This window comes from Oryctolagus cuniculus, chromosome 17, assembly GCF_964237555.1.
Source record: "Oryctolagus cuniculus chromosome 17, mOryCun1.1, whole genome shotgun sequence".
NCBI classification, from domain to species: domain Eukaryota; kingdom Metazoa; phylum Chordata; class Mammalia; order Lagomorpha; family Leporidae; genus Oryctolagus; species Oryctolagus cuniculus.
This window is the reverse complement of record NC_091448.1, coordinates 41,360,956-41,384,598: the sequence shown is the minus strand read 5'-3', so window position 1 is coordinate 41,384,598 and position 23,643 is coordinate 41,360,956. Positions and strand designations below refer to the sequence as shown.

Here is a 23,643-nt window from a genome sequence, read left to right as displayed (position 1 = left end):
GGAGAGCATTTTAAAAAGTTTCCAAGTACATTTATTTAAAAATTATATCTTTTAAAATTATTTATTTGAGAGGGAGAGGGGAGGGGAAAGGGGAGAGAGGACAGGAGGGGAAGTGAAGGAAGGGAGGGGAGGAGAAAGGAGGGGAGAGGGAGAGAAACACTTGCTCCCATTGGCTGGTTCACTCCCACAAGTTTGCAATGGCTGGAGCTGAGCCTGGACCAGGGCCACAGCTGGGAGGTGGGAACTCAATTCAGTCTCCAACCTGGGGTGGCAGGGACCCAATTACTTGAGCCATCACTGCTGTCTCCCAGGGTCTGCTTCATTTTTTTTTTCAAACTTGCATTGAGGAAGGGAAATGTATCTGTAAATATCTTCTTTCAAAAATGGCTGACACTTCCTTTGTGATCTCATATGTGGTCAGTTCTTGAAAATGTTCCATGTGTACTTGAAAGGAATATATATATATCTTACTCCCTTGGTATAAGGGTTCTTTTGATCTATTACATAAAGTTTAAATTTGGTTTTCAAAGCTTCCACATTCTCACTAATGTTTCTGTCTGCTTGATCTATGAGTTTCTGCAGCTGGTTTAAAATTTCCCACTCAGGCTGCAGATGTGTCAGTTGGGCCTTTCATTTTTTTCAGGCTCTTCTTTTGGTTATAGCGTTTGTACATTGTTAGGTATCTAGTTCAACATGGTTTTACTTCTTGGGTATTTTTGTTATTAATAATACTAAAGAAGAATTAACAATTCTTTTTGTTAAATTCTGTTTTCTCTCACATTAACATTGCTTTGATAACTCTTTATCCACCTCTTCGTCTTGGAGCTCTCTGCACAGTGCTTGTCGGTGTGCCCCCTTCAGGCGACACAGAGCTAGTTGTTTAGGCTATTTACATTGATCGTACATACCATTATTTAGATTTTTTTCTATTATTATTTTGGGTTTTCTGAGTATCAGTTTTTCATTGCTTCTAGCTGCTTCCTGCCCTGCTACTGCACTGGTAAGTGTCCCCACTCTTCTGCTTGTCTCTGCTTCCGCCCTCCCTTCCTTACCTCCATGCACACAGCAGGGGAGCTATATAGACACTGCCCGGTTACTTGCCTAACTTGTATACAGTATCCTTTTCCCACTTTGAAGTGGAACTCCTATTTCCAGCTGGTTCACTGCTGACCAGAATAAAAATGCATTTCCCAGCTTCCTTGGCAACTATATACAGCAAATGGGCTAGAGCTGGAATGTTGTGTGAGATTTCCAGGAAGTCTCTTTAAAAGGGAGGAAGCCCCAGCGGCCACCTTGGACTAGGGGGTCAGAGGCAAAGCCCCAGGACGGGAGAGCAGAAAGACAGAAGGCACCTGAGTCCCCCGCAGCCCTGGCACCAGCCCTGGCATGCCTTCTCTGGCACTTCACTTACAGGAGGGAAATGAATGTCTTTCTTGCTGAAGTCACTAATTTGGGGATCTCTTTTATTAGAAGCTAAATGCAATTCCTGATCCAGAAATTATAGAAGGCTCTAGAATTTTTTTTTAAGCCACAGTTAACTACCAGCTTTAGAAAACAGAAGAACGATTCTTTTTTCTAGTTAAGTAAACGTTGGAAAACCTCAGCATTCAATTCCGTTCCCTGTTTTGCCTGCCTTCTGGGCTCACGCTGGTTCTTGCTGGGTGAGGCGGGTTGACGGTGATACGCAGAGAAACTGAGATATGGAGGGAAGGCCCTCACAGGTACTCCAGTCTTTGGCGCCAGTGTGCTTTCGGCCGCCTTTCTGGGGTGTGAGCTGACAAAGCTGACATACAGAGCCACGGGCCGTCACCTGAGGCCAGAGTCGTGAACAGAAATAGAAAGCTACTCAGCAAATGCGTCCTTATGGCTGCTGCCTCATTTATTCTCAGTGAAGTAACCAGAAACGCTATCGATGTGAATTCTTAGAGAGGAAGCAGATTTTTTTTTTTTTTACAATGGGTAATAACGAAGAAGAAAATGTATCAGAAGTGCAACAGAAGAGAAAGGTAAAAATGAAGGAACTAAAAATAATGAGTCCCAGGGTGCTGCCTAATTTATCACACTTGTCAACAGCAGCAGTTAAGGGTCGAAATCTGTTCTTAAAGAAGAAAATAAAAAAAGGAAACAGACTATAGTTAATCAAACAGCATTAGACCTCAAAGGAACAATAAAAAGCAGAAATAACTGTCAACAATACAGATTTCTATTTCCACTGTTTAAAACAGCCCAAGGACAACACTTACACACCAAACTTTCTTATAAAAGTCTCTTTTGGCCATTTATCTTCAAACACAATATGTGGGTGGCTCATTATTCCAATTTAACTTGTTTTGTTTTTGTTTTTTCCATGCCCTGTCATCAGCACAGGCCCAAAGTTCATTTTGCCAGGCACGCTAGACCTCATGTGTTCTTAAAATCTCATTAGGATTTTCCCCTTGACCACGACAGTGGAATAAACAGCTCAAATTTAAGAAAAGCATTCGGCTGAGACATAAACAGTTGTTCTACCCAGGCAATTTTAAGGAAAAGCAAAAAGAGCAAAGAAAAGCAGGAATGAAAATTGTGTAACATCTACTTTATACTGTGTTTTTGGTTTACCTAAATTATCCAAAAAGCAAATTGTACACATTCTCTGTAATGAAACACACATCAAGAGGGACATCTGTAAGTTAAAATGGGTTTTTAAGAAAAGGAAATAATTACCTTTGACGCAAGGTTATCAACCAGTGCAATCATGGAGTTCTTGAACAAGGTGGCAGCAGTCAGTGGGCGCTTGGTCACCTCTGTTATGCTCAGTTTGCCTTCCGGCCACATGTTCTTCAGTACCGGATTTGAACTGAGAGGCACAGAGAGAACAATTCAGATGTCACATTCAAATAAACTGGGAAAAAAGCCCCAAACTCTCCTGTTGGACTCTATCCTGAAACTCACAACAAGACTGCAGAAGGAACTCGCAGAGGGCCTTTCTGTTTCTTCCTTGGTAAAATTATTCCACCCAGAAGAATTATGCTCGAAGTGCCATGACCTAACTGCTTTGCCAATCAAGAATTTTCCAAGCTGTAGCACAATAAAAAATTCATAAGTATTTATTTATCTATTTGAAAGGCAGGGTAGGGGGAGAGGGAGTTAGCTCTTCTATCCACTGTTCACTCCCCCCATGTCCGCAACAGCTAGGACTGGGCCAGAATCAAGTTAAGGAGCCAGGAACTCCATCTGGGTCTCCCACATGGGTGGCAGGGGCTCAAGCACTTGAGCTGTTACCCACCGCCTCCCAGGTGCTTCAGCAGGACTTGAGCCCAGGGATTTGGATGTGGGATGTGGGCGTCCCAAGTGGAGATTATCCTGTTGTGCCACAACACCTGCCTCTAAAAAGCCATTAAACTTCTGTAAAACAATATATACATGAATAACTGGGACCATTATGGTTAATAGGGCTGTTTTAATATATCTGAGCATAAAACTAATTGGTTTTGTGTTGGCTAAAATGTGAGGACTAACCATTAGTTGGAAAAACGGCATTCAAGGTCACGGCAGAACACTTGGAAATGGAAACATTCTTAATTAAAATAAATATTCATGCAGAATGGGTAACACCATAAGAAGCCAGCTGTTTATAAAAATCCAGACAGGGTTTAAAGTAACCACTCCTGTATGTCTAATAAGGCCCTTTACACTGTAGCTGCATGGCTGAGTACACTGACAGGCAGCACTGGAAGCTGCAATATTTTATTGATGTGACACCAAAATTCTTGTACTCTAATTCTCAAAATGCACTTCAGGTCAACTCTCAACTTAAAAATTGTATATTTGTTGGTACATGCTCAATCGGACTTACCCCAAATGGTAGAGTTAGAAATGTGCCAGGGGATTCCGATTCAATCCCATCAAGGTGGCATGTACCAATGCCATCTCACTAGTCCAAGTGATCAATTTCTGTTCACAATTGATCATAATGATAGGACTAAGAATCAAAGGGATCACATAAACAAGACTAGTGTCTGCAAATACTAACTGATAGAATAAAAAAGGGAGAGAACGATCCAACATGGGAAGTGGGATACACAGCAGACTCATAGAATGGCAGATGTCCTAAACAGCACTCTGGCCTCAGAATCAGCCATTAAGGCATTTGGATCTGGCTAAAAAGCCCATAAGAGTATTTCAGGCATGGAAAGCCAAGACACTGTGGCAAAAACAAACAAACAAACAAACAAACAAACAAACAAAAAAAAACCCAACAATAACAACAACCACCACCCACACACCACAAAACAACAACCAACCAACCAACCAACCAACCTAAATGAAAGATCTCTGCAAGTGAGATCCCAGTGGAAAGAACGGGGCCATCAAAGAAGGAGGTACCTTTCTCTGAAGGGAGGAGAGAACTTCCACTTTGACTATGACCTTGTTTAAATATGATCAGAGTCGGCGAACTCAAAAGGCCTCCATAGCCTTGGCAACTCATGACTAGAGCCTAGGGTGATTACTGACACCATAAACAAGAGTGTCAATTTGTTAAGTCAACAACAGGAGTCACTGTGCACTTACTCCTCATGTAGAATCTCTGTCCTTAATGTGTTGTACATCGTGATTTAATGCTATAACTAGTACTGAAACAGTATTTTTCACTTTGTGTTTCTGTGTGGGTGCAAACTGTTGAAAGCTTTACTTAATATATGCTAAATTGGTCTTCTGTATATAAAGAGAATTGAAAATGAATTTTGATGTGAATGGAATGGGAGAGGGAGCAGGAGAGGGGAGGGTTGCGGGTGGGAGGGAAGTTATGGGGGGGAAGCCATTGTAATCCATAAGCTGTACTTTGGAAATTTATATTTATTAAATAAAAGTTAAAAAAAAAAGTTGTATATTTGGGGCCAGTGCTGTGGTGCAGTGGGTTAAAGCCCTGGCCTGAAGTGCCGGCATTCCATATGGGTGCCAGTTCTAGTCCTAGTTGCTCCTCTTCCTATCCAGCTCTCTGCTATGGCCTGAGAAAACAGTAGAAGCTGGCCCAAGTCCTTGGGCCCCTGCACCCATGTGGGAGACCTGGAAGAAGCTCCTGGCTCCTGACTCAGACTGGCTCAGCTCCAGCCATTGTGACCATGTCAGGGTGAACCAGCAGATGGAAGACCTCTCTGTCTCTACCCTCTCTGTAACTCTTTCAAATAAATTAAAACAAATATTTAAATAAATAAATAAATAAAAATTGTATATTCACTATTTGGCTTATTGAGATAGTTTTAAAAACGTGTGGTGACCTCAACTGTGATTTTCTGTTTCATTTTGGGTGTTTTTTATTTTAAAGTAATTGGAGCTTGAAATGTTGCTTGTTTCCTGGAAACTTTTCTCCTGCCACAAATTTTTCTCTATAAAAATTGGGGGTTGAAAAGAGAAATGAATTCACACAGACATGCATTGCTAATGTGCTCGCTCCTGCCCAACTGCCATTTTGCCCACTTTTCTTTGCTTTGCATAAAAATGAGAAAATTGAGTTGGTTCCCCAAAGCACCCACTAAATTCCTGTACACATAAATACTTAAAGTAATACCTGCAATATGAAAGAATAGATGACAACAGAGGAGAGCAGATAAGTGGTGGCATGAGGACTAACTTGGACTGATTGGGCATAGTGGGTAAAGCTGTCATCTGTAGTGCCAGCATCCCATATGGGCACTGATTCAACACCCGGCTGCTCCACTTCCAATCCAGCTCTCTGCTATGGCCTGGGAAAGCACTGCAAGATGACCCAAGTCCTTGGGCCCCTCCACCTGCATGGGAGACCCAGAAGAAACTCCTGGCTTCTGGTTTCGGATCGGCTCAGCTCTGGCTTTTCTGGTCATCTGGGGAGCAAACCAGCGGATGGAAGACCTCTCTCCCCTTCTTTCTCTGCCTCTGCCTCTCTGCAGCTCTGCCTTTTGAATAAATAAATAAATCTTTAAAAACTAAAATATCAGAGCCCTTTTCTGAAAGGGGAAACTCATCCAGAAAACCAGTTTGCATAAAAGCAGGCAGATTTTTTTTTTAAATTTATTTATTTACTTGAAAGGCAGAGTTACAGAGAGGCAGAGGAAGAGGCAGAGGCAGAGAGAGAGAGGTGTTCCATCTTCTGGTTCGCTACTCAAATGGCTGCAACAGCTGGAGCTGGGCCAATCTGAAGCCACGAGCCAGGAGCTTCTTCAGCGTCTCCCAAGTGAGTTCAGGTGCTCAAGGATTAGGGTCATCTTCCTCTGTGTTCCCAGGCCATAGCAGAGAGCTGGATCAGAAGTGGAACAGCCGGGTCTTGAGCCACGCTCATACGGGATGACCAGCTCTATCAGGTGGCGGCTTTACCCACTACGCCACAGCACCAGCCCCTAAAAGCAGGCAGATCTTGTCTGGCTAAGGAGACAGTGGTAAAGTGTAAAAGTCTGTGCACCTGCTATGGCACCTGCTTGCTCCTTTCCTGCCTCCATTTATTCACACGTATGTACACAGACACACGTATGCTACACAGAGAGACCTCCAGAGATCATATCGACACACACAAAGAAAGAACAGATTCACAGTTTGGGAGGCTGGTTAGCTCTGGAAACATCCAAGAGTGTCCAGAGGTAAAGAGGGCCCAACCAGGCACCATGTAGGAGGGTAGTTTTAGCTGGAAGGATTTCAAGACTTCCCCCACACTGGCAAGGGCTTTCAACGTCCAGAGATGCTGGGGGAGGGGTCCTCACAAAGTCCACGGAAAATGAGTTTAATGAAAACAATGCACATGGATTTCAAAGGGCTTTTCTGCACCAAAATAAACTGATGTTTTAATTCCGCTCTTGCGGCCGGCGCCGCGGCTCACTAGGCTAATCCTCCGCCTAGCGGCGCCGGCACACCGGGTTCTAGTCCCGGTCGGGGCGCCGGATTCTGTCCCGGTTGCCCCTCTTCCAGGCCAGCCCTCTGCTGTGGCCAGGGAGTGCAGTGGAGGATGGCCCAGGTGCTTGGGCCCTGCACCCCATGGGAGACCAGGAAAAGCACCTGGCTCCTGGCTCCTGCCATCGGATCAGCGCGGTGCGCCGGCCGCAGCGCGCCGGCCGCGGCGGCCATTGGAGGGTGAACCAACGGCAAAAGGAAGACCTTTCTCTCTGTCTCTCTCTCTCACTGTCCACTCTGCCTGTCAAAAAAATAAAAAATAAAAAAAAAAAAAAAATTCCGCTCTTGCTTGAACTTTCTGAGGGCCTCACACTTATGGCAAGGCCATCCCACGTGGTGACATGTGTCAGCCGAGCCCAGTGCCTTCAATGTAGGATTTCTCTGAGGTCCTTTGATCCAATTCACACTTAGTAGGCAACTTGGTACTCTGGATTCCGTGGGGAGCAGCTATCACTGCCAATTAATAGATAAGAATTCTCACTGCCATCTGACTTTCCGAGCAGGTTTTCTACCAAGGAAAAGTGGCCTCTTCAACTGGCACATGCACTGCATCCCAAGTGGCAGTCAGATTTCTCGCTAGAAACCGGCGGTCATGATGCTTCAGCTCTCCTCTGGTCCTGCGAGCTTGGGTGGTGTCAGTGCACCACTGAGAGCTGCAGCCGTGTGCTGAGGGCGGCACCTCTGGGCCATGATGAGGCCATGGAGGTGCCGAGCATCATGCTGGAGGGACACAGCCCCGCAGCACACCTGCAAATGGCCACTGGCCATGCGGTGCAGGTTTTCCAATTTGAGTTTTTTTTTTTTTTTTTTTTTTTTTGACAGGCAGAGTGGATAGTGAGAGTGAGAGAGAGAGAGAGAGAGAGAAAGGTCTTCATTCTTGCCGTTGGTTCACCCTCCAATGGCCGCCACGGCTGGCGCGCTGCGGCCGGCGCACCGCACTGATCCGAAGGCAGGAGCCAGGTGCTTCTCCTGGTCTCCCATGAGGTGCAGGGCCCAAGCACCTGGGCCATCCTCCACTGCACTCCCTGGCCATAGCAGAGAGCTGGCCTGGAAGAGGGGCAACTGGGACAGAATCCGGCGCCCTGACCAGGACTAGAACTGGGGGTGCCGATGCCGTAGGCGGAGGATTAGCCTAGTGAGCTGCAGCGCCGGCCTACAGCAAAACATCTTGAAAGCATTGTCTGAGCATGCCTCCACCTCCCTGTTTGCTGTAGTCTCTTGAGCCCTTGTCAACCACACATTCGTCTTCACCTTCCCGTGGAAAGCAGGCTCGTCAAGAGTCTCAGCGATCTCTCCCCGCAGGGCCTCAGGCCGCTCCTGCTGTTGACAGGATTGGGCCCAGGTTATCGCTTTTATCTTCTGAAGGACCTTCCTCTTGGGCTGGCCTCTGTGACTCCCACTTCCCATCTTCCTTCCTTCCATGACGGCACGCATGCTCCCAGTCTTCTTTGCTTGTTCTTCCTTCCTGGCTTGACTGCGAATGTGGGATGAGTCTTTCAACCGCTTTGTTTTGTATCTACACTCCCTCCCTAGATAATCTCATGGAGTCATATGCCTTTACGATCAATGTATGGACAATTGTGAACTCGGGTCTCTAACCCCTCCTTTCCCCTGAGAGCTAGATCCACAGGTGCAACAGCCCGGTCAGGGCTTTCAGCCAGGTGTCCGCCATGCACATCAGACACAACATCCCCAACATCATTCCTGATGTCCACCACCGTATCCTCTGAGCTCTCCACGCTGGGCTCCAGTGTCACCTCTGACTTCTGTCTTTCACCCGCCAGCAAATCTTTCTGCAGTTTGCCTTCCAAGTGTCGCCTGGCCCGACCACTCTCCATCATGGGCTGCTACCACCCCAGGCCCAGCCTGGATGGTTATCCACCCTCCTAACTGTCTTTCTGTATGTGTTTTACACAGTAGCCATGCCTCACTCTGTTCTTAGCCACACTGGTCCCTTGAAGTCCATACACTCAAGCTCATGCCCACCTTGGGACCTTGGTGCAGCTGCTCCCTCTGCCTGGGATGCTCTCCCCCCAACACCCTGCTCCCTCTGCCTGGGATGCTCTCCTCCCAACACCCCATGGCTCCCTCCCTCCCTCCACTCAGATCTCTGCCCAGATGCCTCTTTAGTAGGAGGCCTTTTCTTCCCTCCCAGTACAGGGTGTCCCTGCCCTTGCTCATTGGTGCCCTTCAATCCCTTACCTACCTTTTGTTTCTGCACAGCACTGTCCTATCTGAAGTCTGTTTCTTGTTTACAATCTGTCACTGCCACCAGACTACACACTCCACGAGGACAGGGGCCCCATCTACATTGTTTTCACGGCACAGAAGAATGTGTGGCTCGAAGGTGTTCAATGCATTTTTGATAATCTTCTGACCAGCTGACAGAGGAGACTGGAATGAGTAACAGTTCTCGAATCTGTGAGACGCTGGCCAACATCTCCCTTCTGTGGGCCTTCTATCCAGGTGGGTTGAGATTTGCTGTCATTTGCCCCCTTGTTTTGCTGTAGCTCTTCCACGTTCTGTAGGTTGTGAGGAGATTCTGCACATTGTCAGGATCTGTGCTCCCTAAGAGGTGAACGCATGGCAGTGGACACTCGAGTATGAAAAAGGGTCGAGCTGGGCCGGAGGCCACCCAACGCCTCTTTATGTGCACGGCCTCGCCTGGGAACCGCTCAGTTCAGCTGTCCCTTGGTGTCCTCAGGGTGCTGGTTCCGGGACCCCTCAGGGACACCAAATTCCACTGATGCTCAAGTGCCTTATATAAACCGGCAAAGCATTTGCATATAACCTACACAATCCTCCCTCAGACTTTAAATAATCTCTAGATCACTTATAATACCAAATATAGTGGAAATGCTATGTAAATGGCTGTCATCCTGTATTGCTTAGGGAATGATGACAAGTAAAGCAGTCTGCACATGCTGGGCACTGATGAAATTTTTTAGAAGTATTTTTATAGTCATGGGTGGTTGAATCTGAATCTCAACCTACAGATACACAGGGCTGAACATGCGTTGTTAGCAGGTGACAGGGCTGGCTGCAGTGAACACAGAAACCAAAGCATCCCGTGGGAAAACAAAGGAAACTGTTAGTAGCAGTTAGGACTCTGCCCTAAGTTTACAGATTTTTATGCTCAGAACATCTATTACTGCTTCATTCACTGAGTATGAAAAAGGGCAAGAATATCAGCCAGAAACACTGAAAATCGTCACATAAAAAAACCACGTGCATACACACACATATGTGTGTGTACACCGATGTAACGTGTGTCAGAGAGCTGGGTGTGAAGATGAGCAAACCTCTGATCTTACCTGTTGTACATGAGGCGCTTGAAATCTTGAAACAAAGTATCTTTATTTTTGTCAATAAAACCAATGACAGAATAGCTGTTAGGGAAAAACAACACAGAAAACACATCATTCACCATGCAAGAGCCACATGTAAGCTCTTCTAGACACTGGAAAGCCTCTCCACCGATTATTACGCAAGCGGCCATCTGCACAGCTGAGGCTGCCCGCCTGGTCCACGTCAGGAGTCCACATTCACCCCCTCAGCAGCAGGGACTCTGCCTCTGCTCCTGAAGCAGAGTGAGTACCACAGTCATGATCAAGGTCATCGCTTTCTATGGGTTTACTGCTTACCTCAACAAGACGACTTTTAGAGAGAGATCTGTATCTATCATCCAACATCCCTAAGATAAAAGCAAACCAGCCACACACAGGAACTACCCGTGTCATTTGCAGGGAGGCCAAGCGCCTAGGGATCACTCAGTGTTCAGGGTGAGACAGAGAATCCAAGAAGAACTGCAAAGGACGGTGAGAGTTAGATAAGCCGAGGCAGGAAGGCAGCAGATCACACAGAGACACAGATGCAATGCAGACAGGGGCAGGCACATGCGCAGAATGTGGAAAGAAGATGAGGGGTCTGGGGGAAGGGAGACAGCGAGCTAGGACCACAGGTGGGGAGAGGGAGGGACGGGAGCACCACTGCTGCAGTGACAGGTGATGGAAGGCACTGGGGCTCTGGGTGATTCAGACAGAGACAAGGAGCTTGAGCAAACAGGAACTCTCCATGCAGCCGCTCCCTACGCTTCCACTCCCCTCTCTGCTTGTATTTTCTTCCCTGAGAATCTCACAACAATGTGGACAACTCCCAGATTTCTAACCCTGACCCCTGGCCTTACACACCTCATTTTGCAAGAGAGCTCCTGAGAGCTGTGCCTCCCATAGGCACGTTAAGGTCACTGCATCCAAAAATATTTCTTGGCCTGCCCCAGCCTAGCTCTTCTTCCTAATATTTTCAAGTCACTTTGACTCAACTCCTGAAGTCATCTGACAATCTACTGTCCAACTCACACAATTCAAATTTCAGAGTCCCTTATTCTGGATTGCAAGATTTGTTGGGATCTGATCTCAACCCACTTTTCTAAGTATTTCTACAACTCTGTGCTACATAAAGGATATATGCCAATCAAATGTGCCTCGTTGCTATTTCCAGAATGTTTTTAGCACCATTCCCATTTCTTTCTATGAAAATAATTCCTAGCATCCAAAGACCAACACCAGCCTTCCTGGGCTTATCACACAAAACTAAAAGTATTACACCATTTCCTGGCTCTGAATCCCAGCAACACCTAGTGCTACTTACCTGACAATTATTTGAGACTATCTTTCACTGGGCAGGTGTATGTGTATGTGTGTGTGTCTGTTATAAATACACACACAACCATATATGTATGTGTGCATCTTAGAAAGGTTTTGTGGGCAAGAACTATACCTTATAAAGCATTGTACACATGGAAGAAGTGCAGGAAAAATCCAAAAAAGCTTAGAGGGGGAAGAAGCCATTGAAGACACTGAACACTAGCAAGAGTTCTGGAAACTTAGTGTCTCATTTCTTCCGCAGACTTGCAATGTGACCTGGATAAGAACTTCACTCATTCTGCACGAGCTTCTCCACCAGTGAAACAAGAGGATTCTCTTAACTCATCCCGAAGCCCCTGTCTAGCTCTGTGTTTACGGAACTCTGAGTTGCTACAAGGGCCTGTTACGCGAGGCTCGGGTTTCCAAGGGGAGACACCTATCTGGGGCGGCCCTCCTTTCTTCAGTATTCTGCAGCTAGGAAAGGAGCAGAACAAGTGGAAGACAGTGCCATTTCAGCACCGCTGGCTGGACCGACAGATGGAGCCACATTATCTTATGATTCTAGAGTTTTAACTTAAACCAAGGACGGCTATTAAAATCCCTGCAACCATCCTCTCGGCGTGCACAGAGATGATCTCTAGTTTTGCTTGTTTATTCTTGCCCCCCCCGTAATGGGTTATAAGAAAAGAATTCCTAATGCATGAAAATAAGGGAGAGAGTTCTCCAGACAGTAAGGTGAGGAGTGGTGCTCGATGGACAAACAGTGAGAGCCACCAACTAGAGTGGGCTGGAGAGCGTCTGCCTCCCAAAAGACCCCCACCAAGTTCCCCGGAACTGGGAAAACGCCGCCTCGCACAGCACTAGATGTGATCTTGGCAAGGCTCTTGAGGGGCAGGCTCTTGAGCCTGTTTGATTCAGGGGCACCGACTACTGTTAGGTGCGTCCTTGTGAGTCGGAGGCAGAGTAACACAGACACGGGCCGAGGGACACCCAGAGCCGCCTGCGGCTGCTCCTCTAAGGAAGCCTCAGAGGACGTGTGGCCTCCAGGACCGTGAAAGATCAGGTGATTTGTTACAACAGCCTGAGAACCTAACACACCAAGGTCACCAAATGCTTTTTGTTGTTATCATCAATTTCTGCTTCTATTGTATTACAATCAGAAAATGTAGTTGGAAAGAATTTTGTGGGGTGTGTATTTGGTACAGTGGTTAAGATGCTGCTTGCGACACCTGCATCCCATATTGGAGTGTCTGGATTCGAGTTCTGGCTCCACTCCCAAGTCTAGCTTCCTGCTGATCCATGTCCTGGGAGGCAGCTGGGATGGTTCCAGTTCCTGGGCCCCTGCCACCCACGTGGCAGACCCAGAAGAAGCTCCTGGCTCTGGCCTGGCCCGTCCTAGACCATGTGGCCATTTGGGGGAGTGAACCAGTGGATGGAAGACCTCTCTTTCTGTCTCTCCTCTCTCTCTCTCTAACTCTGCCTTGTAAATAAATAACTCAATCGTAAGAAGATTGAGTTAAAATAATTTTGCTTCTTTTTGAGAACCAACACGGGAAAACTGGATTTTTCTCAGGTAGGCAGTGAGCCAACCGCTTGCAGTGCTGTTCCCACGGGCGACCTTTCCTGCCTGCTCTCTCCCCTGCAGCCCTCCCTCTTCCTGCCCCTCCCCCACTCACTGCCCTGACCACCTCTGTTACTTTTAGGGCTCAGCACAGATGCCAATTCCTCCAGCAAGACTTCTCCCTATTCCATGCCCTGGGCTAATTACTCTTCCTCCCCATTCCCACAATGCCTTGTGCTCCTCTCCTTTAACCCTTTCCATTCTTCATTGTGATGATCTCTGTTGTACCTGCTTGTATCCTCCACTAGAATGCTAGCTGCTTCTGGCCAAGCCCCATCACGTCCACCTTTTTATCCCAGCTCTTCCATGCTTTACTGAACCATCCGCTGATTTCTACTGACTACCAACTATGCCAGGAACTGTGCCTGGGCACAGAGTGATTGCTCAATACATGTCTGAAAAGCCAAAGATGAATGAAGCTATGCTGATACTTTTAAATGAAAGATTAAAATACACTGACATTCGAAATGACCTAAAAATGAAAATGAACAGGAAAACAATGTACATTTTCTCTGGTTTTATTTTCTGAAGCAGGCATGCATGCAACCTGTCATGTTAGGTACTGAAGTAAGATACTCACACAACATCACCGGCATAATGTCGAATTCGAAAATCTCGATCAAACTCCAGAATTTTGTCCGAGGCACAGAGCTAAGAAATCAAGAAGGGGATTGTTTTAAAAATAGTCCTTTTCAACCTTCCTAAAAATAGATTCCAACTGAATATGATAATGATGTCACAAATCATGACATCATGAATGAAATCACAGTGTGTGCTTGATTTGCATTACATTGATTAAATATCTGCTTTATGTGGTCAAGACTGAACTTCCACCAGAAATCCATGCAGCTAGGGCACATTTCCCAGCCACTCTTGCAGTTGGATATGGACATGAAACCAAGATCCAGACAATGAAGGAAGTAAGGCTATCCCAGGCCTTGCAGATTAAAATGGACGATCCTGGCATTTTTTTTTTTTTTTTTTTTTTTTTGGACAGGCAGAGTTAGACAGTGAGAGAGAAACAGAGAGAAAGGTCTTCCTTCCATTGGTTCACCCACCAAATGGCTGCCACGGCCGGCGCGCTGCACTGATCTGAGGCCAGGAGCCAGGTGCTTCCTCCTGGTCTCTCATGTTTATTCATGCAGGTGCAGGGCCCAAGCACCTGGGCCATCCTCCACTGCCTTCCCGGGCCACAGCAGAGAGCTGGATTGGAAGAGGAGCAACCGGGACAGAACCAGCATGCCAACCAGAACTAGAACCTGGAGTACCAGCACCACAGGTGGAGGATTAGTCTTATTGAGCCACGGCGCTGGCCAGGAGCACCATATTTTAAAACCTTTTTTCTTTTAATTCAATTTAAAAAATTATTTGAAATGCATAGTGACAGAGAGAGAAGAACAGAGAGAGAAAGAGATCTCACATTTATTGATCACTCCCCAAATGGCTACAACAGCTGGGTTTGGGGCAGGCCAAAGCCAGGAGCCAGAATTCCATCTGGGTCTCCCACATGGGTAGCAGGGGCCCAAGTACTTGGGCCATCCCCACTGCTTTCCCAGGTACATTATCAGGGAGCTGGATCAGAAGTGGAGCTGGATCAAAAGTGGAGCAGCCAGGACTTGAACCAGCCATCCAATATGGGATGTAGGTGTCTTAAGTGGCGATTGTCCCTAATGTGCCTCAACACCAGCCCCAGGGAACACCATACTGAGGGCTTACTATCTGCTAGGCACATCCATCTCATTCAATCCTCACATTTAAGGAAAAACATTTCCATCCCTCTTTTATGTACATGAAAATGGAGGCTCAAAGAGGTTACGTGACTGGCCCAGGATCACACAGCTACTAAGTGGCAGTCTTAGGGAAAGACGATGGATGGAACGGACTGTGAATGATCACCTGGCTCATCTGCCTGCCAAACTGGGACTCCTGTTCGGGTCCATCATTGCACAGAAGTTCAATTCCTGCAGCTGTTTCTCAGAGAAGAGGAAAGGCCTGGTGGGGGGGTCCCCATCACCTCCTGCACCTTTCTTCGTTACAGAAGCACAGACACTTCGTCGGCCTGTGGCAGGCACTCAGGACTTACACAGCACTGAGTGCAGCACTGCACGGAGACCACTCGGGATCTCCTGTTAGATGGCAGGGCCGCACCAGGACAGTGGGTTCTCCACGGTGGCTGACGCAATATTTCATCAACTGGGGAAGGAAGTAAGCACAGGCAATTAAAGCCAGATTTTCTGAGGTTCGAATCCTGGCTCTGCCATCATCGAGTCACTGTCTCCTTTTACCCTTCATTTAACCTTTAGAGGATTGTTCTAAGGGTTAAATAACCGTGGGGACCCAAGCATCTAACATACAGAGAGGTCTCCAAAACATTTAATTCCTCTTTTATGAAACCCCTTTATTTATAAACCCCACAAAGGAAATGGACTTAAGAGGTATCTTAAATATAAGATTCTTACATGTGGATACTGCAAACTCTCAGCTAAATTGAATGCAGGACAATTTAGATTCTTCTTTACTTTTTTGTAATAACAGCTACATACTTATCAAACTTTTCATGATAATAATATTTAAAGATAATAATTGTATGGTTTAATGGCTCATTTGCATGCCCTCCCATGGTGTCTAGTGTATAAGGAAACAGTTTTGCACCCAAATGAAACAACCATGACAAGCCAGAACCTCTTATTTAATATTCCAGTGATGGCTAGTTCATCAGTAACCAGTAGCAAATGATGACTTCTGGCTCAACACACAGGATAATACATTATTTAACAAAAAGGTGCATTGTGATTGAAATATCCCAGCAGCTTGGTTATTTCATTTCTTTCCGTCATTAGGCAAAAGTCCCAGAAAAGCACACATTTAAAATCCTTATCTCAGTACTTATCCCAGGAATAGCAAAATAAAGGGCTATTTGATCTGAGTTGGGAAATCTGGACCCTCATTATGTTAAAAAAGAAAAAGGGGGGACCATCTCCACATAAATGACTGCTTAGCACTTCCCATCAAGATCAGTAGCAGATGCTTCAAGTCCTAAGTACAGTTGCTCCTAAGAATGAGTTCATTTTTTAAAAAAGATTTATTTATTTATTTGAAGGTCAGAGTTACAGAGAGGGAGGGAGGGAGGGAGAGGGAGAGGAGAGAGGAGAGAGGAGAGAGGAGAGAGGAGAGAGGAGCGAGGAGAGAGAGAGAGAGAGAGAGAGAGAGAGAGAGAGAAAGAGAGATCTTCCATCTGTTGGTTCACTTCCCAAATAGCTGAAATGGCCAGGCCAAAGCCAGGAGCCAGGAGCCAGGAGCCGGGAGCTCCTTCCAGGTCTTAACACATGGTAGCAGGAACCCAAACACTTGGGCCATTTTCTGCTGCTGTCCCCAGGTTATTAGCAGGGAGCTAGATCAGAAGTGGAGCAGCCAGGATGTGAACCAGCACCTGTATGGGATGCTGGTGTTGTAGGAGGTGACTTGAACTGCTACACCAGCCCCAGGAATGAGTTTTTGCCTCAACACAGCTGATGGACAGATTTAATGCAGTTCTATAGATGGCCAATGTGAAAGATATCAAAATGAGGTGGTTTGGATTTCTCCTGTGGGACTCAGAGCTACTTAATTACATAAGATTTATTTGGTCCTACTGAGGCCAGTTCACTCCAACTTTACAAACATTGATTGAGCGTCTGTCACACAATGCCAGGCAAGTGTCCAAAACCTGTGCTGCGACTGCAGGGGGCACTTGCACATCATCCCTCAAAAACGGGACATCTGCCTGTGCGGGCAGACCAGCTTGACACAGCATCCCTCTCAATTACTTGGGCTGCTTCTCACTGGGCTCACCCCTCTGTCCCCAGCACGAGGGGTTGCCCCTAGAAAATGAGATGCATTTATTGAGTGTTGTATCAATGGGGGATGACAGCTCCAAACCAGCACCCTAATGTCAAAGGTCAGACTGCAGTGTCTGAAAGGGCACTTGGGGCAGGGCTGCAAGTCAGTCCTCAGCAATAGACCAGTTAGAGTATTTTAGAAAGAACTGGTCTTGGATGAGTGTCAGCCAGTAACCTAGTTCCTGATGACTTCTCACTGGTTAATTGTGGACTCTCTCTGTTCTGATGACATAATTTCAAAAAAGGCAAGGTTAGAATACGGATCTACGCATGCCAAAAAAAAAAAAAAAAAAAAAGGCAGCGTGTCGCAGATGTATATGGAACTGCAGAGAAGAAGAAATGCTTGCCCCTCTCTTATTGGAGCTGAAGGAGCAGGGGTCCTGCTCTCCCTACCGCTATGGCTGCTGGGTGCACAGGCATCTGTAGGAAGTGCTGGGTGACAACAGAACTCCCTTCCCTAACACAGATTCCTGGAATCGATGCAGTAGCAGACATATTATATGGAAGGCATGGCACAGAGGTCTGATAACCACAACTGCCACCAACTATTGCAGAAATGTATCTGTCTGTGACAGTTTCAGATGTGAAAAATGGAGAATTAAAAGGAGAGCCATTTATTTAAGGAATGAGTTTCCCTGGAACAACCAGAATTACAACTACAATTTCTTTGTTGTCAAGAAAATCAACAACCCTGAAGAACTGTGGCAGAGCAAACACCACATTTTGCAAACCAGGATTACAGGAGAAACAAAAACAAAAACAAAAACCTCAAGGACAAAAGCCATCTTCTGTGCCAGAATCATCAGATGCAGGAGTAAAATCCTAGCACATGAACAGGGACTCTGCACCTATTGGTTATAAATGACATCATGCTTTCAGAAGAATCATGTTCATTTTGCCTATTTCCAGCAAATTGGATAGTCTGGAGCTCCCTCTCCTGGCCGTTAGGATTTTTGTTGGTGCTGTCATACTACAAGCCCAAGGCAGAATTTATCCACAGCAATAAATCACTTACTGGGTGTTTATGGCCTTCCTTATTTGAGTGGACAGTCTTTGCATCCAACATGCACAGTCCTTTAACTCCTCAACAATGAAGAAAATCTCACAGATCAAAATGAGAGGAAGGTCTCGTGGAATAAGTTACCTTTCGGCTAGAAAAATGCCCGTGCTTGGCCAATTTACTGTTGAGCGCTTCCAGGAATATCTGGTCCGTGACTCTGCCGACATTCACGCAGGCGTCGTCCAGGATCGCAATGACCCCCTTGTGCTGTTGCTCCACCAGGTCCACGATGATCTGGTTATTGAAGTAGTCGATCTGCAGACGCAAGGAGGAAGAGAGGGGACAGTGATCTGATGGTGCCTCTGTCTTCATGGTTCAGCCAAAGTTCCCTGGGCCCAGGCATGTGACTGACATCAGCCAGCTCGCATCAGATGAGCACGTGCTCCAACAGGGTTGTGTGGTTCCACCATCACATTTATAACATGAAGCACTTTATCTGAGATGGGTGTAGCCCAAGGCAAGAATTACAAGGAAGACAATATTTCTCCCATTACCAATTATTGTTTAATCCCGTCTGTGTATCCCACACCCATCTTATTCTCAATCTCCAAATCTGCTTACTGTTTTTTTAAGATTTTACTTGAAAGTCACAGTTACACACACACACACACACACACACACACAGGTTTTCCATCCGCTGGTTCACTCCCCAAATGGCTGCAACGGCTGGAGCTGTGCCAATCCAAAGCCAGGAGCCAGGAGCTTCTTCCAGGTCTCCCACGTGGGTGCAGGGGTCCAAGGACTTGGGCCATCCTCTACTGCTTTCCTAGGCTATAGCAGAGAGCTAGATAGGAAATGGAGCAGCCAGGACTTGAACTGGTGCCCATATGGGATGCCAGCACTGTAAGCAGCAGCTTTACCCCCATGCCACATCGCCAGCCCCAAATCTGTTTACTGTTAACCACAGGACCTAGCTTCCATTAACTACCAACAGATAACCTTAAATTACTATTTGATACAATGCTTGATAATGAAGTTAGGGTACTACCCAGAACCTGTGTGTTTTTTTTATGTGACTAAAATGCAAAACAGCATTTCCTCTTGTTTTCTGAAAGTTACAAAGCCTGAGTCTGAGTGTTGACATTTTTCTGGGTATGATATAAAAATATTAGTTCTGAGGCACAACTTTCATTTACTTCCATGAATGGATGAAGTTGCACCTTACTCTGGCATTTTAGCAGCTTCTACACCTGATTATTAGGAAGGTGCTCTTGCATACCCGAGAGCAGGCACAGATAAGGTACACGCCAGGAAGTGGCGCACCTCACCCCCTTTTCTTCCAACCCCATCTCACGCGGGAGGCACCTGGGTGAGCCCTGTTTCCATACCGTGGAGGTCCCCGGTATTCCTGGCCCGTGTTTTACAGCCCAGGCCTGGTGCCGGTTATCTGTGGCTTTCTTCCCCCTTCCTAGTGCTGAGAAGCCTGCAAACTGGGCCACGTTGACTTTCTTCTGTCTACTTTTCCATTTTGTCTAAATTGGTTAATTCTGGATTGGGCATCACTTTGCAATTTGGCAGTCTCGGGAGACATTCTGGACCACTGAGGACTGCTCGAAGCTGCCAGTGGGGAGAGGCCATGGGGGTGGCTACACACCCCTTGCTGCACAGGACAGTCCTGTGAGAAGCACCTGCCCCAAATTCCAAAGATGCTGAGGTATACAAGCCTTGGTCTGTGCATTTACTTTTATTGTATTTATTACATTTCTAATCAGGGTGAAAAATTATCTCTGTCTTTGGAAAAAATCCTTAAAAAAATTTCAAGAGGCAGGAAGTCCAAACTGATTAACAGCTGATATCTTAGACTTTGGAACTATGGAATTAAAGACCAAGTCTTTGTTCCAGTGACAAAAGAATACCTTTCTTAAAATTGTATCACTAAAAGTCATCTTAGCTGAAGATTCTAATTGCTTTTAGTTTGTATGTTTTTAAATTTTTTATATTAACAATAACTGTACATACTTAGGAGCTACATTTGACATTTCAACATCTGTACACAATGTATACCAGTCAAATGGACATCTCTCCTTCTTTGAAATTACTTTAAGATTGGAGGCTTGGCACTTCTGTTTGTTCATACAATACCTACTAGGTTATCGTGAAACAGTCCCCCCACTATGCTGTGTAACACTAGGAGCTTACTCCTTTGATCTAACTCTGATTTGTTTAATGTTGCTTCAAACATCACTGAAAGCCACAGCTTTCAAACCAGGTTCTTGCAGGAACTTGGCACTCCCAGGAGGTTTCTAGGGGATATAGGGAGCTGGGAGAGAAGGCATGGAGTGGCTTAGGGGCATGGGCTCTGGCCTCCCATTCCCACTCCAATGCAACAAGTTTATGCCACAGCTTTATCAATGATGCCTGTGCAACTCGATATTCTTGAGCAGGATGTCTGAATCACATTTGAACCACACTTTTTATGACTGAATTTGCTATAAAAACCATCTGAGTTTCAGTTATATTGTGCGTTATACACACATTCATTCCTAGAAAGCTTGATAAACTTAATTGAACTTCATTGTAAATGTGCTCAGAGTTCACTTGACTGTCGAGTTCTTGGCAGTTAACAAATGATTTGTAAACTCCGGCAGCAATAGATGTTAAAAGTGAATGAATCAGGGGCCTGCGCTGTGGTGCAGTGGGTTAACGCCCTGGCCTGAAGCGCTGGCATCCCATATGGGCGCCAGTTCGAGACCCGGCTGCTCCACTTCCTATCCAGCTCTCTGCTATGGCCTGGGAAAGCAGTAGAGGATGTCCCATGTCTTTGGGCCCCTGCACTCACATGGGAGACCCGGAAGAAGCTCCTGACTCCTGGCTTTGGATCGGCCCAGCTCTGGCTGTTGTGGAGTGAATCTTTGGATGGAAGACCCCCCCCCCCCCAAACCCCTCTCTCTCTCTGCCTCTCCTTCTTTCTGTGTAACTCTGACTTTCAAATAAACAAATAAAAACTTTTTTTTGGCTGGCGCCGCGGCTCAGTAGGCAAATCTTCCGCCTTGCGGCACCGGCACACCGGGTTCTAGTCCCGGTCAGGGCGCCGGATTCTGTCCTGGTTGCCCCTCTTCCAGGCCAGCTCTCTGCTGTGGCCCGGGAGTGTAGTGGAGGATGGCCCAAGTGCTTGGGCCCTGCACCCCATGGGAGACCAGGATAAGTACCTGGCTCCTGCCATCGGATCAGCGCGGTGCGCCAGCCGCAGCACACTGGCCGTGGCGGCCATTGGAGGGTGAACCAACGTCAAAGGAAGACCTTTCTCTCTGTCTCTCTCTCTCACTGTCCACTCTGCCTGTCAAAAAAAATAAAAAATAAAAAAACTTTTTTTTACAAAAAGTGAATGAATCAGAGCTATAAGCAGGCATTATGTACCACCAGACACAAGTTCACACACAACACATGAAACACATGGGGGACAAGGCACTGGTTCGGCCTAACGAGGAACAATGCAGTGAGCAAGGCCCAGGCTGTGGGAAATACCACACAGCACACGATTCCTTCTCCTCAACAAAAGACTGCCAAGAACAAAGCAAGTCAGGACAGAGGAGAAAATTATAGACACTCAGCAGACCCAGCAGTCCTCATAAGACAGCAGCAACTACAGGACAGGTGAGCAGGCGTGAGATGTGAGCACCAGCTGGATACCTGACATGAAGGACTTGGCGACTGGTGAGGTGTGATCAGGGTACTGTGATTACACGTTTCACCTTTGAGAGAGAGAGAGACTGGAACATTTACAGATGCAACAATGTGATGTTTTAGATTTGCTTCCAGATACTCTGGGGGAAGGGAGGAGAGGGGTTGGGAGGATACAGAGATAACCCTGGCAGTCTACTGGTAACTGCTGAAGCTGAGGAATGGCAACATAAGTACATTACACTATGATCCCTCGTTCTGTGCTTGAAATGGTCCATAATAAAAAGATTTAGGGGCCGGCACTGTGGCGTAGCATGAAGAGCCACCACCTGCAGTGCCAGTATCTCATGTGGGCACCGGTTCAAGTCCCAGCTGCTCCACTTCCGAACCAGCTCCCTGCAAATGAGTCTGGGAAAGCAGCAGAAGATGGCCCAAATGCTTGGGTCCCTGTTACCCACATGGGAGACCTGGAAGAAGCTCCTGGCTCCTGGCTTCAGCCTGGCCCAGGCCTGGCTATTGCGGCTATTTGTGGAGTGAGCCAATAGACAGAAGAGCTCCTTTCTCTCTCAATCTGTCTCTGTAACTGTGGATAGCAGGGATCCAGCCACTTGAGTCATCACTTACCTCCTTCCTTTCAGGGTCTCATTAAGAACAAGCTAGAATTGAGAGCCAGAGCTGAGATGCTAACAGAGGCACTCTGACATGGGACATGGTGTCTTTACTGCTAGGCCAAACACCTGTCCTGAGGTTTCACCATTTAAATCAAATTGTTGGGATGCACACATGCCATGTCAGAGGGCCAGTGTTGAGTCCTGGCTCTGCTCTCAATTCCAGCTTCCTGGTGATGAGCTCCCTGGGAGGCAGCAGGTGATATATTTGGGTCCCTGCCATCCATGTGGAGCTACAGTTCCATTTCTAGGGAAGCAACTGGAACTCCAAATATGAGAGAAAAAGTTGCATCTGTACAATCGTGCATGGGCTCTTTTTCTCATCATCATTCCCTGAACAACACAGTATAACAATTGTGTACTTGGCATTGACGCTGTACTTGCTGTTGTAAATCACCTGCATTTTGTATGAGGGGCTGCACAGTGTGCAGATTTCAGTATCAGAGGGAACCTGGAGCCAGTCTCCCGTGGATATTGATGGCAACTGTACTGGCAGACGATAAAGTCCCACTCAGAAATTTACAGAAACTAATAGGTTTTCCACTGAACAGGTCTATCCTCAAAGTTGTTTAAAAATACAAATTAAACAGGAAAATCACCATGCCTTCTTTCTGCTGTCAGCAGGAGTTCCAGTCACAGGAATCAGATGGACAAGGCGAGCCTGTGAGCTGTGTGTTCCCTGGGGCTTGGGCCTGTGTCCTACCAGACTCCTCTGACAAATACCAAGTTCACCAAGAGCCGCAAGCACAGAGGTGCTACCTGAAGTGTGACGCAAAGGAAACTAAACGGGGTTGACAGCCAACACAAGTGATTTTATGGAAGGTTTCAGAGAACATGAACATTAACTGAAGATGATAAAATGCCATTTAGCTTACAAACAAGAAGAGGAAGAACCCGAGGGAAAGAAAGGCAGGGAAAAGAAAACACCAGATTCGGAAGCAAAGTCTAGCCAACTCCGGCCAATCAAGGCAAACACTGAGTAACACATAAACGACGCCAAACACTTGCGCACAGCTGTGAGGCAGAAGGCCCACGTGGCATCATCAGCCATAGAGTGACAACATCAGGTTCACCGTCTGTAACAGCATTTTCTGAGTACCAACGAGGAAATCTATCCCACGTCAGAAACCTGAAAATCCACTGTATTACATATTCCAAAAAGGGAAGCTACGGTTTGGGTGTCTCAAGTACCCAAGAAGATGGAGAGAGGTCACATCATCAAGGACAGCGGAAGCCCCCAAAGGCGTTTGCC

General features: G+C 46.5%; 1 protein-coding gene across 1 annotated transcript in view; it reads right to left on the bottom strand.

The window, feature by feature from the left end:
- Nucleotides 1-23,643, bottom strand: part of MYO1D (myosin ID) — a 340,304-nt gene that overhangs the window by 198,476 nt on the left and 118,185 nt on the right. Inside the window, exons 11-14 of the mRNA XM_051824625.2 lie at nt 18,187-18,357; nt 13,745-13,815; nt 10,212-10,286; nt 2,704-2,836 (exon numbers count right to left, since the gene is read on the bottom strand). Of these exons, the coding sequence (XP_051680585.1) occupies nt 2,704-2,836; nt 10,212-10,286; nt 13,745-13,815; nt 18,187-18,357 (450 nt within the window). The remainder of the gene's footprint in view (nt 1-2,703; nt 2,837-10,211; nt 10,287-13,744; nt 13,816-18,186; nt 18,358-23,643) is intronic.